The sequence below is a fragment of the Spinacia oleracea genome, chromosome 3, assembly GCF_020520425.1.
Source record: "Spinacia oleracea cultivar Varoflay chromosome 3, BTI_SOV_V1, whole genome shotgun sequence".
Lineage (NCBI taxonomy): Eukaryota > Viridiplantae > Streptophyta > Magnoliopsida > Caryophyllales > Amaranthaceae > Spinacia > Spinacia oleracea.
Genome location: NC_079489.1, coordinates 3,227,346 through 3,243,371, shown reverse-complemented (window position 1 = coordinate 3,243,371; position 16,026 = coordinate 3,227,346). Strand labels below are relative to the sequence as shown.

General features: G+C 35.6%; 2 protein-coding genes and 16 non-coding genes across 18 annotated transcripts; 1 reads left to right on the top strand and 17 right to left on the bottom strand.

The window, feature by feature from the left end:
* Positions 1-246: 246 nt before the first annotated feature.
* On the bottom strand, positions 247-1,721 carry LOC110784121 (septum site-determining protein minD homolog, chloroplastic). The gene has a single exon (XM_021988533.2). The coding sequence runs from the start codon at positions 1,545-1,547 to the stop codon at positions 570-572; it is 978 nt and encodes a 325-aa protein (XP_021844225.1). The 5' UTR covers positions 1,548-1,721; the 3' UTR covers positions 247-569.
* A 2,904-nt stretch (positions 1,722-4,625) lies between these two features.
* Positions 4,626-4,764, bottom strand: LOC130471213 (small nucleolar RNA snoR80). Its single transcript, XR_008931874.1, has one exon. It is a non-coding gene; the product is annotated as a small nucleolar RNA snoR80 (small nucleolar RNA).
* A 150-nt stretch (positions 4,765-4,914) lies between these two features.
* Positions 4,915-5,025, bottom strand: LOC130471203 (small nucleolar RNA Z152/R70/R12). The gene has a single exon (XR_008931864.1). It is a non-coding gene; the product is annotated as a small nucleolar RNA Z152/R70/R12 (small nucleolar RNA).
* Positions 5,026-5,114: 89 nt separating this feature from the next.
* LOC130471199 (small nucleolar RNA R11/Z151) lies at positions 5,115-5,200 on the bottom strand. The gene has a single exon (XR_008931860.1). It is a non-coding gene; the product is annotated as a small nucleolar RNA R11/Z151 (small nucleolar RNA).
* A 420-nt stretch (positions 5,201-5,620) lies between these two features.
* Positions 5,621-5,704, bottom strand: LOC130471188 (small nucleolar RNA Z157/R69/R10). The gene has a single exon (XR_008931849.1). It is a non-coding gene; the product is annotated as a small nucleolar RNA Z157/R69/R10 (small nucleolar RNA).
* Positions 5,705-6,170: 466 nt separating this feature from the next.
* Positions 6,171-6,255, bottom strand: LOC130471182 (small nucleolar RNA Z157/R69/R10). The gene has a single exon (XR_008931843.1). It is a non-coding gene; the product is annotated as a small nucleolar RNA Z157/R69/R10 (small nucleolar RNA).
* A 160-nt stretch (positions 6,256-6,415) lies between these two features.
* On the bottom strand, positions 6,416-6,553 carry LOC130471211 (small nucleolar RNA snoR80). Its single transcript, XR_008931872.1, has one exon. It is a non-coding gene; the product is annotated as a small nucleolar RNA snoR80 (small nucleolar RNA).
* A 541-nt stretch (positions 6,554-7,094) lies between these two features.
* Positions 7,095-7,233, bottom strand: LOC130471212 (small nucleolar RNA snoR80). Its single transcript, XR_008931873.1, has one exon. It is a non-coding gene; the product is annotated as a small nucleolar RNA snoR80 (small nucleolar RNA).
* Positions 7,234-7,321: 88 nt separating this feature from the next.
* On the bottom strand, positions 7,322-7,431 carry LOC130471202 (small nucleolar RNA Z152/R70/R12). The gene has a single exon (XR_008931863.1). It is a non-coding gene; the product is annotated as a small nucleolar RNA Z152/R70/R12 (small nucleolar RNA).
* A 92-nt stretch (positions 7,432-7,523) lies between these two features.
* Positions 7,524-7,609, bottom strand: LOC130471198 (small nucleolar RNA R11/Z151). The gene has a single exon (XR_008931859.1). It is a non-coding gene; the product is annotated as a small nucleolar RNA R11/Z151 (small nucleolar RNA).
* Positions 7,610-7,682: 73 nt separating this feature from the next.
* Positions 7,683-7,767, bottom strand: LOC130471186 (small nucleolar RNA Z157/R69/R10). Its single transcript, XR_008931847.1, has one exon. It is a non-coding gene; the product is annotated as a small nucleolar RNA Z157/R69/R10 (small nucleolar RNA).
* Positions 7,768-7,833: 66 nt separating this feature from the next.
* Positions 7,834-7,921, bottom strand: LOC130471184 (small nucleolar RNA Z157/R69/R10). Its single transcript, XR_008931845.1, has one exon. It is a non-coding gene; the product is annotated as a small nucleolar RNA Z157/R69/R10 (small nucleolar RNA).
* Positions 7,922-8,005: 84 nt separating this feature from the next.
* Positions 8,006-8,088, bottom strand: LOC130471185 (small nucleolar RNA Z157/R69/R10). Its single transcript, XR_008931846.1, has one exon. It is a non-coding gene; the product is annotated as a small nucleolar RNA Z157/R69/R10 (small nucleolar RNA).
* A 157-nt stretch (positions 8,089-8,245) lies between these two features.
* On the bottom strand, positions 8,246-8,333 carry LOC130471187 (small nucleolar RNA Z157/R69/R10). Its single transcript, XR_008931848.1, has one exon. It is a non-coding gene; the product is annotated as a small nucleolar RNA Z157/R69/R10 (small nucleolar RNA).
* A 294-nt stretch (positions 8,334-8,627) lies between these two features.
* On the bottom strand, positions 8,628-8,765 carry LOC130471210 (small nucleolar RNA snoR80). The gene has a single exon (XR_008931871.1). It is a non-coding gene; the product is annotated as a small nucleolar RNA snoR80 (small nucleolar RNA).
* A 122-nt stretch (positions 8,766-8,887) lies between these two features.
* Positions 8,888-9,004, bottom strand: LOC130471204 (small nucleolar RNA Z152/R70/R12). The gene has a single exon (XR_008931865.1). It is a non-coding gene; the product is annotated as a small nucleolar RNA Z152/R70/R12 (small nucleolar RNA).
* Positions 9,005-9,088: 84 nt separating this feature from the next.
* Positions 9,089-9,178, bottom strand: LOC130471197 (small nucleolar RNA R11/Z151). Its single transcript, XR_008931858.1, has one exon. It is a non-coding gene; the product is annotated as a small nucleolar RNA R11/Z151 (small nucleolar RNA).
* Positions 9,179-12,315: 3,137 nt separating this feature from the next.
* On the top strand, positions 12,316-15,308 carry LOC110784122 (uncharacterized). The gene is made up of 2 exons (XM_021988535.2): positions 12,316-12,476; positions 13,958-15,308. Exon 2 carries the CDS (start codon positions 14,423-14,425, stop codon positions 15,050-15,052), a length of 630 nt encoding a protein of 209 aa, XP_021844227.1. The 5' UTR covers positions 12,316-12,476; positions 13,958-14,422; the 3' UTR covers positions 15,053-15,308.
* Positions 15,309-16,026: the final 718 nt, after the last annotated feature.

The following is a 16,026-nucleotide window of genomic DNA, read 5'->3' as shown; positions in this document are numbered from 1 at the left end:
TTGACGGGTATCGTCGTTTCAATGACTTCAGAGTTCTCACATACAAGCAAAAATGGACAAAAAGAACAAATCTAGAAAGCTTAAATGTTTTTCTTGTGCCTTGACAGGATAGTAGATAGTACACAGAACACGTGTAAACAAAGAGCATTGAGATATATTCACAAGCGAGTAAAACAAGTAAGCCGATCAAGTCCTACAACTTGATCATGCAATTAGCTGCACATGGCTAAGTCGAATACAAGCAAAGCAACAAAGAAGTCAATTCTGCTCTTAAATTAATAGCAAACCAACAAAAATACATAAATTTTCCATTCAATCTAATGCAAAATGAGTTACAAAGTTTCCACAGTACAGTTATCCAGAGCTGCATTTCCAATCATCTAGCTACTTTCATTGAAAAATCGAGAGCAAAATCGATACCAAAATTAACATTTAACCAAAGAATCCCGTACCTAGCATTCTGTACACAACTCAAAAACTGCTGAGAGCATTTTCATGATCGAACTCCAACAATTGACCTCCCCAAATGATGAACTTTATTTCTACATCTTCCAAAACTCGCTTCATCTTCATCCTCCAAAGAACGAAAAGAAGCCGCGTTTCTTGGGCTGTTCCTCAACCATAACAGCAGTCATACTATCCTGTTCTGCAAGCCTCCACGCAGCTTGTTCGAAAGCCAATCCGGCCAATGTCGGTGGCCTATTCAAAACCAAAGGATACCCACGATTCGTGCTTCGAATAACCTCTGCATCATCTGGAATTACCCCCAAAAGTGCCAACCCAAGCATTTCCTGAACATCCAAAACAGACATCATATCCTCCCCTTGAATCATATCTGTCCTAACTCTGTTAACAATCATCTTAATATCCTTAATCCCATCACACTCCAACAACCCAGTAACCCTATCAGCATCCCTTAATGCTGTAATATCCGGCGTCGTAACCAGAATCGCTTCATTCGCCGGCGTAATAGCTGTAATAAACCCGGCATCAATTCCGGCAGGACAATCAATTATGATAAAATCAGGGGATCCTTCATTGCGGTGTTTCAGGGCGTCGACGAGCCAAATTAGGGCTTTCCCCCCAAACCCTAACGGCAATTTCGATCTGGGTTTGGAAATACAAAGAAGCTCAAAATGAGACCATCGCTTATCCCTAACCAAAGCCTGATCAAGGCGGCAATCGCCGTTTAGAACCTCTAGAGCAGTGTAATTGACACGATTTTCAAGACCGAGGAGAAGGTCGAGGTTCCGAAGCCCGACATCAGCGTCAATTGCAACAACAGAAAATCCATGGCGAGCGAGGGAGATTCCGAGGTTGGCAGTTGTGGTGGTTTTTCCAACGCCGCCTTTACCGGACGTGATGACGATGACTCTAGGTGTGGTGCCGGCGAGTTGGGGTTTGCGATTGTATTGAAGGACAGATTTGATTGGGGTGAAATGGGGTTTCTGAGGTGGGGTCAGGTAGGGTTTAAGGAGGGGTTTGAAGGTGAAGGGGTTGGTTGGAGAGAGAGAGGTGGTGGTGGAGGGTGGTTTTAGGGACAGCATTGTTGCGGAGAAGGGTGGTGAAAATGGGTGATTGGAAATTTACAGGTGGGAGCTCATTTTGAAGGGAAGATGGAAGGTTGAAGACGATGCAGAAAGTGAGTTTTGGGCGAAATTTGTGGGGATAGCGGCAGAGAGGCTGATAGGAAGGTTGTGAGATAAGTGAGCATGAACATTTAGGATTCCTAGTGTCCAAAATCTAACATGTCACATCTTAGAACATTTTTTGTTACTCGTAAATTATTACCCTGGAACATTCTCAACCCGAAGAGAGTGATGGATAGCTCAGTTGGTTAGAGCTTTCATCCCGGTTTCAGGTGATCCTGAGATCGATTTTCATCCCCGCCTTATTGGCTCATTCGCACCAAAAAAAAAAAAAAAAAAAAACATTCTCAACCTGAACCGTTTGAACTTGAACCGGCTAAGTTAATCCGATCCCAAACCATTAATAACTTGTGAGATATAACATGGAACCCGATCCAACTATATTAACCGACTCGAAAATATTAACTTGATTAAGGCCCAAAACTCAATAACAAATCGTTATGAGACAACCACAACCGAATGGATCTGAAACCCGATATGTTTCAATCCGAACCATTTGGACCCGAGAAAACCCGTTTAATCAGGAACGTTTACAAACCAAATTGTTTCAACCCGTAACCCGTTTATCCCGAATCATTTATAACACGAACCGTTTACAACCCCAACCGTTTAAACTAAATTGATCTAATCAGTACTATAAGCTTATAACCGACTAACTAATCAAAAATCTATGTTGTTATAACTAAATCGACTTAGTTTATTAACAATTTAACTTGTTTGTCTCGTTTTGTTGACCATGTATGTCTCATTGTTGTCTAAACCAATATAAATATATGATAGACTTGCATTTACAAACTTTACAAATTTATAAGATATTAATTCATCATTATCGATTACTCAGTTTTAAATACTACATTATTAATTCATATTTCATCAATAAATGCTTCATTAACACGAAGTGATACATTTACTTAGTTATTAGTTCATCGTTATCGATTATTAAACTAAGTCCTATACAATATACCCATCATCTCTAGTCTTAAATTGTATAACACTTTTATTAGTTACTCCATATTAGTTATTACTCCGTTATCGACTATAATCCGACACAACCCAACCCGACTATAACACGACCCGACATGTTACAAACCGTTTACAACCATCACAACCTGAACCAACCCAGCTATACCCCAACACAATATGAACCCGACCTGAACAAAACATGTTACAACCTAGCTAAATTGGTTTGCAACCAACGCAACCTAAACCGACCCGGCTATACCCCAACACGATGAAGCTGGCCCGATATGAACTCATGTCTACCAACCAAAACCAACCCATTTAATGTTATCCCCATACCATTTCAACCCTAACCAATACACCAAACCCAACCAAAACCTGATCGTTTTTCCGAACTACCCCTAAATTCACTGCACTTCTGTACAATTTTCATAAATAGTGCTATGTTACTACATGCTCTAGTTGCAATCGTATTTTATCCCAGTCCAAGTATCCAACCTTAACACTATAAAGTTATCACAATACATCAACTTTTACATTATAGTGATACTAATCATATGTTATTATTATCCTATCTAACAACTAAATTGTTTGAGAAGGCTAACCATAATTTAGTACTCCCTCCGTCTAAAATTATTTTCCTGCTTTTCTAAATGAGCGTCCCAAAATTATCTTCTTGTTTTTGCAATTATAGATGTACTAACTTTTCACTTTACCCTTGTTTAGGACCACTAAAATTAAAAAAAAAAAAACAAGGAAAACTAATTTAATAACACAAAAATCAGCAAAAGAGGAGGGGACCATTTGATGGAAGAAACGACCTCATATTACCCCTATTTGTGTTGAATCTGTGTGCTTTAAATCTGAGCATTTTGATTGGTTGAGAATAAATATTATTGTATTCTTAGGCCTTGTTCTGTTCACCTTATTTCCACTTATTTCAGGAAAAATAAGTTCAGATAAGTTCAGTTAAGTTCAGATAAGATAAGTTCAGAAAAATAAGGTTGGTCAAGTACAATTTATAACTAAAATAAGTTTTGATAAGTTTTAATAAATTCAGATAAGTTCAGTTAAGTTCAGATAAGTCCAGATAAAATAAGTTCGGAAAAAAATAAGTGTAAATCAGGTGAATGGAACGCAGCCTTATTGGTTAAACTATTTTGATTAGGATCCATGTGCAAAAGAGGAGGGGACCATTTTGCTTATTCCAACACAAGTACAATCCAATCATTAGACTTATCTACTCCAAATATTTTTCTTAAAAACCGTGAAATTGGTCAAACAGAAAAATAATTTTGGGACGGAGGGAGTATGAAGTAAGCATAACTAAATTAGTAGTGACATATACCAACACATTTAACATTTTGGTGTTTGCAACGAGTTGAAGCTTGTAGCAATTACCAAATTTCAAATGGTAAGCAACAATTTAGAGCTTGTAGCAATTTGTATCTAATGGTTTGTTATTACTAAGTACACTGCAATAATGCTGGATTTTGAAACAAGTTCTGCAGCAAAATTAAAAGAATTAAGGCAATTCAATTGCAAAATTAGTTTCATTGAATATACACAAATATCTTCACAATTTCAACACCATTTCTGCTAAAAAAAATGTTTTACAGACCAAATACGATCAATTAAGCTACAGTACAATAGAAGAACAGCATCCTCCAGCAGCAATCGGAATATCAACTCACTTGAAACCTCTGCCATTTTTGAGAGCAGCAAGTCAGCAACCTCTGAATAACATTAGACAATCCGTACTCGAAGAAGATAGGCAACAATAAAATGAGCCACAGCAACACTAATCATACCACAATCAAACAAGAAACGATCAGAGTAGTTGTTGGTAACAAGAAACGAACCACAAATTTCAACACAGAACTGAAATACATGTATTGTGTTTGCTCAGAACCACAGCCAAGTTGGATATCTTCAACAAAAAGATCAGAGTTGCTATCCAAACACTTAGATTTCATCACAGCAAACATTAACATTCAAAGAATATACTGTGAATTGATATGTATGAAGCCTTTCCAGGATCATATGACACAGAAAGAAACAAAGTCACTGATCAGGATAAACCACATTCGTATAAATTTATCTAGCATCCGAGCCATTACACCATAAGGAACTGATATTCTCCTACGGAATTGGTATTTGGATGCAAATTCACATTAACATTCAAGAACAATTAATTGAAATCAAACTCACCAATTTTTTGAAAACTGGGTTTATATAAACTCAACAATTGTATGGAAACTGGGTTTATATAAACTCACCCATTGTATGAAAACTGTGATTATATGTTGCTAAGTGGAAGGAGAAGTCGTTTATTATGTAAGGCTCACGGCAAGACCACTAGATCTTGTCCACTGCCTACAGAACACTCCCGTGTTCTTAATCTCATCATAGCAAGCAACAACATATACATACAAAGATTAATTACTGAAAATAACATGAATTATGCAAAGCAATGATAGCTAAATATTTACAGTAAGGTAATAGGAGTTTCAGTGTGTGTAACAATCAGATCATAGATCATTGATCTCACTGAAATCCGCTAAGATAAAGTAAATTATCATCATCAACTCTAATCACCCCACAAATTTTTCATATAAAAACATCATTTTGAGTGAAATTAAAGGTGAAACAATAGTTTTCAAAGGTTTACTCAGACAGCCAAGGGGTTTGTCTTCAACCGAAAGGTCAGAAACTCTAGTCCACACTAAGCTTCATCAATGTATGAAACAAAAGAATTGAAGATGATCACAAACACTAAAATTAACATGAAAAAAATAATTACAAAATGAAAACACATCAGTTTTTGCCAGTATTTTCAGTGTGATTGTGCTCAGACAGCCAAGGGGTTTGTCTTCAACCACAAGGTCAGAAACTCTAGTCCACACTAAGCTTCATCAATGTATATCACCAAAAAAGGAATCACAGTAGTATAATTAATATGGGAAGAATTCTTTCATATGAGTAACAAAAAATACAGTATTATCAATGTGATGAGTGCTCAGACAGCCAAGGGGTTGTCTTCAATCCAAAGATCAGAAACTCTAGTCCACTTAAGCTTCATCACAGCACTACACCACCCAAGAAAAATCATCACTTTGCTTAAACCCCAATACCCAATATTGCTAAACTAATTAGCCCAAATAACACCTGATGAAACTACATGAATGACAACCAAGATACATTGCTATCTTCATAACCATCACTCTGAAATACCAGTTACCAATCACCATACCAACCCCAGAAAAAAAAAATGACACTAAACTAATACTTCCTCGGTTTATTTTTACTCGCAACGTTTGTCACATTCACGCATGCCAATACACAACTTTTACCATTCTAAACTATGATTCTCTTTAAGTGAAAATTATAAAAAAATAATATTTTGAAAATACATATTTAGATGAATCTAATAAGATCTCACACGACTATGTTTTATCTTATATATAAATCACTAATAATGGTGAAAGTAGAATATGTGAATAGTATAAAATTCACAAATGTTGCGAGTATTAAAAATCGAAGTATGTATTTCTCAGCATAAAAAGTGCTCAGACAGCCAAGGGGTTGTCTTCAAACCAAAAAGGTCAGAAACTCTAGTCCACTGAAACTTCATCACTGCACTACACTGTAAGATTTGTTATCGCTACTATTCACCTCAAAAAGGAACAGCAATATATACAATTCTCATGCTCCTCACTAAAATCCGCCATGGAAAATATGAAAGAACACGATATACCCAGATATCATTACACAAGCAGGCAGAAATTTATAGATACAAGTAATTGGGATTTATGTGGCGTTTCCAGGACCAATTTGACACGAGAAAGACTTCAATGATCAGGATATACCACACTGTTTTCACATAAATTTGGCGGCCCAAGCCATTATACCAGAAGGAACTGATTTAATCCCCCAGAATTGGTAATGGGCGCCACATTATTAAAATGTAAACAGGTTCAAATACATAAATAAAGAAAAAGAAATTCAATTGCAAAAATAGTTTCATTTGAACATCATATATAAAGTATCTTTACAATTCCAACTCAAATTATGTTTTACAATCAAAATCCGATCAATACAAGCTAAAAGACTAACTTTAGCAGAGCATTCAGGAAACTCTACTCTCACTTCAGATCCTCTACCATTATCAATCAGCAACCTGTAGCTGCAAGTCAGCAACCACTGAAAGTCGAGTGATATGATTAATGCAAGATAATACTTTGATTGTGATATGCAAGATAAGCAACATTAATCATACCACAATCAACAATCAAGTAATAACCCAGAATTTTTATTAGACATGAACAACAAATTTTAAAAACAGAACTGAAATACAAGTATGTGTTTGCTCAGAACCACAGCCAAGTTGGATATCTTCAACCAAAAAGATCAGAGTTGCTATCCAAACACTTAGATTTCATCACAGCAAAACAAATAATTTAGAATAAACTCATGAATTGATTGAAATGTATGAAGCCTTTCCAGGATCATATGACACCAAAAGAAACAAAGTCACTGATCAGGATAAACCACATTTGTATAAATTTATCTAGCATCCGAGCCATTACACCATAAGGAACGGATTTTCTCCTACGGAATTGGTATTTGGATGCAAACTCACATTCGCATTCAACTGCAAAAAAAATCGAAATCAAATGCATCATTCGTACGAAAACTGTGTTCCATAATATACTGCTCAGTGGAAGGAGAAGTCGTTTAATTGTAAGGCTCACGGCAAGACCAATAGATCATGTCCACTGCCTACAGAACACTCCCGTGTTCTTAATCACATCATAGCAATCAACAATACACATGCACAAATATTAACAACTATTATAATATCATACATTTATGCAACACGGTTGAAGAAAAACAATTACAGTGAGATAAAAAGAGTTTCAGTGTGTGTAACAATCAGATCATAGATCATTGATCTCACTGAAATCCGCTAAGATAAAGTAAATTATCATCATAAACTCTAATCACCCAACAAATTATTCACATAAAAACATCATTTTTAGAAGAAAAATGAGCTGAAACTATAGTTTTCAAAGGTTTACTCAGACAGCCAAGGGTTTTGTCTTCAACCATTAGGTCAGAAACTCTAGTCCACACAAAGCTTCATCAATGTATGCAACCAAATAATTGAAAATGAACACAAACATTGACATTAACATGAAAAAACCATTAACAAAATGTACATGATGTTACTCAGACAGCCAAGGGGTTTGTCTTCAACCCAAAAGGTCAGAAACTCTAGTCCACACAAAGCTTCATCAATGTATACCACCAGATAATCACAAACACTAAAATTTATATGAAAAGAATCATTTCATGTGAAAAACATTGGGAAAAAATACAGAATTATCAGATAGATGAGAGCTCAGACAGCCAAGGGGTTGTCTTCAATCCAAAGATCAGAAACTCTAGTCCACTTAAGCTTCATCACTGCACTCCCACACAAAATCATTCAGCTAAAAAAACAAACATAATTGTGCTAAACTGAACAATGCAGATAACACATGATCAAACTACATGAAAGACCACCAAGAAACATCACAATCTTCGTAATAATTTCACAGGTTAACACTAAAGTGACAATGATTATCAGGAAAATAAGTGCTCAGACAGCCAAGGGGTTGTCTTCAAACCAAAAAGGTCAGAAACTCTAGTCCACAAAGCTTCATCACTGCACCACACTATGCAACATTTGATGTGACTATAATTCACCTCAAAAAACAAAAGCAATGTTAATCACTAATGTCAAATTCTTCTCTGAAATATCACTGTATTCCAAATATTTCAAATAGACGCATTAATTCTTATGCTCCTCGCAAATACACAACACTAGTCACATAATCATCAATGATAAACACCAATAACACACAAAGATATATGTGGCGTTTCCAGGACCAAGTAATTGAAAATGGAAAACACAAGTAATTGAGATAAGCTCATACAACAGCAGCAGACTGTAATGGAAAACACAAATAATTGAGATATATGTGGCGTTTCCAGGACCAATTTGACACGAGAAAGACTTCAATGATCAGGATATACCACACTGTTTTAACATAAATTTGGCGGCCCAAGCCATTATACCTGAAGGAACTGATTTTATCCCCCAGAATTGGTAATGGGCGCCACATAATTACACATTCCCACATCAAACAAACTAAAAAGATCGTACTTTTTTACACAAATTAACCAGAAATAATGAAATTAATAAATTATTGTAAAATAAATGGGTTTGTTGTTGAGCTCAGTGGAAGGAGAAGTCGTTTAAATTGAAAAGCTCACGGCAATACCCAATAAATTGGATATTGTCCACTGCCTGTAAACACTTCCAGGTGTTTTTGTCTCATCATCGCATCAACTGTTGGATTTTTAGGGATTGAAAAAACACTATACGAAAAAATGAACATTGAAAATTTGGGGGGGTTTGGAAATTGATGAAAGGGCATCAGTGTGTGTAACAATCAGATCATAGATCAATGACCTCACTGAAATCCGCTAAGATATTTATTTAATTTATCATCATTTTGCCCTAATTTAATTAGCATGAACAAAATCTAATTCAACAGACATAATTATCAAACTCAAACAACATAGAAGTTTTAAAACAAAAAACAGTATCTTTCCAATTGAATTGGGGGGAAAAAGTAATGAAAAGATGTCACCTCGTGAGTGTTGAATTGAAATCTGGATCCGAAGATTAGAAGAAGACAGGGCGAAATTTGATTTCAGAGAGAGCCGTAAACAGAAGATGGAATGAGAGAGATGGAGATGAAATTGAATTGTTAGGGTTAGGGTTTATGTAGGAGATAGAAAAGGGGGATGATTTAGGGTTTTGGGGATTTAGGGTTGCGGCTTGGATCCAATGGGTTGGCTACTTGGCTTTGTGTTTTCATTACATGGGCCTCAATAATCATTAGACTCATTTTTGCCCCAAGCATTACAAATTGTGGCTCCTTTTAATGCTTCTAGTTCTAACTTCTAATCCTTTTAGACGTTCTGGTTAAAGATAGTATTGAATCGTGTCTAATTTACATGCTTGTAGGTTCGGTAGCTAACTAATTGTTGACCTAGATTTTTCAAATGGTTGACTCAGGCACTAATTTGTCAACGTGCTTGTCGTATTGGTTTGCTTTTAGAAAATATTATTAATTTCATTGTGTTCCGATGTGTGCTTGTGTCTACCTTGTTGAGTCGGGGGTGCTCACCCAACCAAATTTTGTGATTCAAGTACAACATATTTCTAAAGATCACAAAATAACATGATGTGCAATTCTTTTCCTGTGTTCATGTAATGCTTTTTCGTTTGGTTGATTTTGGGGTGTTTACCCAACCGAAGTGTCAGGTTCAAGTACAACTCAATCACATAGACCACGCAACAAAATGTTGTGCAATTCATTTTTCGTGCTAATGTAATGCCTTTTTATTGTGTATGACTGTCCTAGTTTCTCCTTCCTCTTCATACGTTCATAACTATGCACATGCATTGAAATTTAGCTCCTCCTCATATTTATGTTTGTAGGTGTTCAAATTAAACATGCACTGGATCCTGTTCGATTTGCATTATTATATGTTTGTTGGACGATTGATGATTATTTCAGAAATTTCAAATGGTCGGCCCAAATACACATCCGTCAACGTGCTTGACATATTGTTATGCCTTGGAAAATAACATTAATTCAATTGTCCTTTGTAATGTGCTCGTGTATGCCTTGTTGAGCCGGGGTGTTCACCCAACTGAAGTTTGTGGTTCAAGTTAAGTCGTTCATATAGATCACACAACGTGTTGCAATTCCTTTCTCGTGCTCGTGTACTGTTTTTTCGTATTTTGTTATGACTTCACTAATGTCGCCCTTGTTTCTAGAAGTGTTTATCTTTATGTACTGGATGTTTCACATTGAAACACGGTGATGTGTGATTTTATACTTAAAGATGACACATAATTTGTACTATATCGACTTTGTGTTGATTCTTATATTGTACAATGTATCATGTGAGTCAAGTCTCACCAAGATAATTGTGACGTACGTATGAATAAAATGAATATTAAATATATAGAAAAAGGAAGCGTAAGTTTTCTAGGTCACGTAGGTGATTATGAAGGGGGAGACGTGTCGTTATCATTTTTGGTTGGGTTAATTGGGTATCATTTTTAGTTGGTTTATTTGGGTATGACCTAGTAAGTTTTTATTTGTCCAACTTTTTGTAGGATATATAAGTTGTGTAATAAATAATTGCCTAGCTATCCATGCCTTAAAGATTGCACAATTTAAGTATTTACTTGTCACACAAAGAATGTTCCTTTCCAATTTTGTTAGCAGGTCTTCACCCACTTGTGTGGACTCTAAAGGTGTTAACAACACAAAGCACACCCATCATCTTCTATGTCGGTGTGTTAAATGAAACGAGAGTTATGAAATTGGGCAGACGTAGTAGTAACCTATAAATGGCATAATGTTTTTGCATTAGTTGCTTTGTAGAGTCGTAGTACCAGAATCATACTAGATAAGAAAAGTTCATATCTTAGACTTGAACTTTCTTAATTTTGTTTGCTTCATGACATATGTTTTTTTTAGTAGAATATTAATTATTAAACTTAGACATATGGAAAACACACACTTAAATCAAACCATCCAATAAGTGTTCGAATCAACTGATAAGAGAATTGTTATAACTTCACCAATTAGATAAGAGATTGCAACAACATTTGCTGAGAGAGATTAACTTAATTGGAACTCGATCAACTGGAATTTGAATTAGCTTTATATCACCGAGTGATGTACTAAAAAAACTCAAAATTTTAAGACCTCACTATACATCTAACAAGTATATTACTATGCAATACTCCATAGACCAACATCATTCAAATTAAAGCACCTTATTTTAGACAAAAAGCACAAAGTAGATCCGATCAACTAGACTCGGTGGCTCGACTCAACTTGTCGCGGAAAAATGGGTTTGGACACGCTCAAACATAGTTAATTAGACCAAAACACGAGCTCCGCCAACAAAGATCTAAAAATCTGTTTAAGGTTCAAATTTATAGTTTTAACACTATTTTCTTTGTTAATATCCGACCTGGTCCGAATTTCAGTCATTGATATTTTGTTTGTGAAAAATGGTTTACCAACTACTAGTACTTTTTTTGCTTTCTTTTTTAACAAGTCACCATCTATTGTTAAGAATTCAACAATGACTTTAAGACTTGCTAATCTTTAATTATATTTTTGTTAATTATAAAACTTAAAGATAAGATAATGCAAGTAGCAAATTTCAATTAAAGATGTCCACTTTCCCACAATAGATTTTTTAAGTAGTCAACCCAAAACAACGTAAGCCCAATTGCCCACAGAAACACCACCTCACAGATCTGTAAATCTCAACCGTCTATTCCCTACCCTATGATCATCATCTCATTACAATCAACGGTCAAGATCATCTCAAATTACGTCACAAAATTACCAACACTAACCTCAACATCAACAAAATTGTGGGACCCACAAACTTGCCTTCAAATCTTACACTGGTTGGCACAACAGTAAAACCCACGTGTCTTAATTATCTAGATTTAACTTTCATTTTACTCAATCAGAAACCGACACCTGTCCCCTCAGTTGTTTAAAATGACTAATTTGCCCTTGTGTTTCTCTCTCACCCCAATATCTTTGTGATAATCAGTTCATAATATTCTTCTTTCTTTTCCTTCCCTTTTTTTTTTATATTTATTTTCTCTCTCCTGTTCTCTTCCGCCATTTTTTCGATCTCGCGAACTGTGTTATTTGTTCATTGGATGTAAGAATTAGGGTTCTATATTCTGAAGAATTAAACAAGGTAATTGATTTATTATTATGTACGGAAATTTTGAATTGTTGAACTGTTTTTGATAAATTAATTTAATAATTTGTATTGTCGGTTCATTTGATTTAGGGTTAATTTATGAAATTCATGATCTGGGTTTGTTTGATTTTTGATAATTTGATGTGGGTATAATCGATCTCGGTGGGTAGTGATGTGATTCCGTTGGATATGAGGTTTTTTTGTCGTAGATCTTTTGTTTTCCCCATTTAATAATACCTTTGCGATTATTTTTGTGTGATTATGTTGTTGATTATGATTCTGGACCTAGAAATTTAGTACTTTTTTGCTATAATTGTTAAGCTGAATTCGTTTCTTCTGTAATTTGATTGCGTTTCGCTTGTTTTGTCCGTTTCAAGCTGAATTTCCATGTAATTTGATTGATCTTGTGACCAAAATTTGGGAAAAAATTAGGTAGAGTGACATATTATGAATGTATTGTATGAATTATGCAGCTACGGTACTCAATATTTCATTGTCTATTAGTCCAGGTTTTTTGAGTTTTGGCATTTTACCTTCTTTGGAGAGAAACTACTTCATGAATTGGATATTTGATACTCGAACTTTGGAATGTTTTAAGGGTTGGGAGTCATAGAGTTTAATTGTCTTGGATAATAATGGGTTGGGGCCATGAGGTTTAATTGGTTTGGATTTGTGCAGTGTTACCTAATTGTCTAATCACCCCGCGAACCAAAAGGGCGAATTAAACATGAAAATGGTACAATTTTGGTCCAATTTAGCAACATAGGTAGCGAATTGCGATCCCGTACCCAATCTCATACTAGCGAATCAGGTAACAATGGATGTGTGTAAAAGATTGAGTGTGGGGAAGCTTCTTCAAACATGATGTATAGATCAATGAGTTTGTAAGACACTTGTTGATTTAATTTTTGGAGCAAATTATGCTATTGGGATTGGTTTTGTAGTGTAAATAATATCATTGCTGCAGTTATTGGGATGTAGATTGTGTAACTATAAGTTTCGTGTTCAGGCTGAGAGTAAAACTGTAAAAGTGTTGAGAGCTCGGTGTTGACAGTCTTGTTTCCTTTCTGCACCTAATTGCAACTTTATCGCCTAATCAGTTTTTTCCTTTGGCTTTTGGCTTTTGGGTAAGGGAGGGGGTGGGGGCAGTTTTATACTAAGGGTGCGTTCTATTTATCTGATTTTCACTTGTTTTTTTTTTTTTTTTTTTCTGAACTTTCACTTATTTTATCTGAACTTATCTGTACTTATCTAAACTTATTTTAGTTACGGAGTATAAATTATACTTGGTCAACCCTTATTTTACATGAACTTATTTTTCCTTAAATAAGGTGAACAGAACATAGCCTAATTCCATGTGTGTGTTAATAATGTCATTGCACATATATTAGTGTTCTATTGAAGGTTTTTTGCGTTATTGGGTTAAGTTTGTGCTGCTCATTACCCTGACTATGTTTTCGTGTTCATAACTGCAGCAAAATCATGTAACTTCTTGAATTGGCTGCTGTCATATGTGAATTCAAGTTGTTTATACTTCTGGCACACGACAGATGGGTGAATTGAGGACAATGATGCGAAGGAATGAATCATTCAGAACTTACCAGTTTGGTCTTCTTCTTTCTCCTGTTGTCTCATTTTGGGGTTGTTTTGTTCGTAAGATAAGGTATAATTACAGTCCTGAGTGGGTGTAGGCCTTACCTCTGAAAGCATTTTAGGTCCCCGGCTGATAGGAAAGATATAAACACAAAAAAAAAAAAAAAATAGAAGGAAAAAGATGGATATTAACAGTTCTCCCGAAATGTTGAAATAAAAGAAGAGACAATAGTTAGAGGGTAAGGTAAATGTATACTTGGTAAAAATAGATTTTTATTTTCAGGAAAGAAAATCTTTACTAACATACTATAGTAGTTGAGATAAGTTGGAGTTTTGAAAGGCCGAAGATGGAGTTAGCAAAAACCCCCCATGTGAAAAAGGCAAAGAAGAAGCAGGTGAAGGACGAGTTAGACCGCATGAAGCAAGCAGAGAAGAAAAGAAGAAGATTAGAGAAAGCCTTGGCAACTTCTGCTGCCATTCGTTCTGAACTTGAGAAAAAGAAACAACTTAAGAAAGAAGAGCAACAAAGGCTCGACGAAGAGGGTGCTGCAATTGCTGAAGCAGTTGCTCTCCATGTTTTACTTGGAGAAGACTCCGATGACACGACGCCTACTACAATAGTTTTGAAAAAAGAGGAAGAAGAAGACGACTTTGGCGGTTGGCACCACCACCACGCTGCTGCAAATATCGGACTTTTTATGGAGAAATCCGGTTTTTCACATCATCAGAAGAGTTTAAAGAAATATTCCGTTGTTGAGAGTGTTGGCTGGTTTCCGGGATCTTATGGACAACAAGAATGTGATTGCAATCACTTTGGAGATATCAATATCAATCGGTCCTATTCATCGTCATTTCCTCTCGAGAATAACTTCCAGATGTCGTATTTGGATGATGGTCTCCTTGCAGCACAAGCTGTTTCATCACTGCAGATTGGAGAAGATGCACGCGTTGACAGACTTTTCTTCAACCGATATTGAGATTGCTAAAACTAGGGTAAAAAACTCGAGATATGATCCTCATGTCAAAAGGCTGAATAGCAATGAATAATCTTTGAATGTATATACTTATTGCTTTGATATGCCCTTTTGTTTTCTGAGTTCCTGGAACATTGTCAACATTGTTATGGTCTTGTGTTCTGAATTCCTTTCTGTGTGGCTAAGTTGTTCTTACTGTGTAACGGTGGATTGAATTGTGTTTTGTAGACATTGGGAGATTCTGTTTGGTTATTTTTCATTCATGTGTCACTGTGGTTGACGGTTGTGGGTTGCTTAAACGGCTGGTGTTATGTTTATCTTCCTCTGTTTTTCCTCTGTTTTTCTCAGCAATGGTTGTCGATGTTTTAGGTACGAGTTTTTTCATCTGAGGGCTTGTTCAATATCACTTCCATTTATTTATTTATTTTGAAAATCATATGATTTAAATTGAATCATTAACTTAAAAAATCATATTGATTTTGAAAACTGGCAACAAAAAACTGGAAAGTACATCTTGTGGTTTTCATATATTAGTTTTTAGTTTTGTAAAAAATAAAAAAATGATATCGAACGGAGCTGAAGTTTGGGAAGACAAATTTGATGTACCTTGGAGACTAAGTCCCAATTAGGGTTGAGGACTAAATTGCCTTTGGATCAAAGACTTGACTTGTTCTAGAGATAGGGACAAACAAGATTTATGTGCTTCGAAGACCAAGTTGCAATTAGAATCTAGTTGCAATTAGATTTATGTACTCCGTAATTAGCATTTTCTATTAGGGGGCGTTTGGTTGGGGGTTTTTCAGGAAAGGGAATGGGAATGGACTGATATCATTCCCTTTGTTATTGTTTGGTTGGCATGTTTCACCATTCCCTTTACCCAATTTCATTTTTGGGTTACCCCAAAAACCTTCTACACTGATTCCCCACCCCCCCTAGACTTTTCCATTCCCATTCCCCCAACACTTCTAAAAAAACAT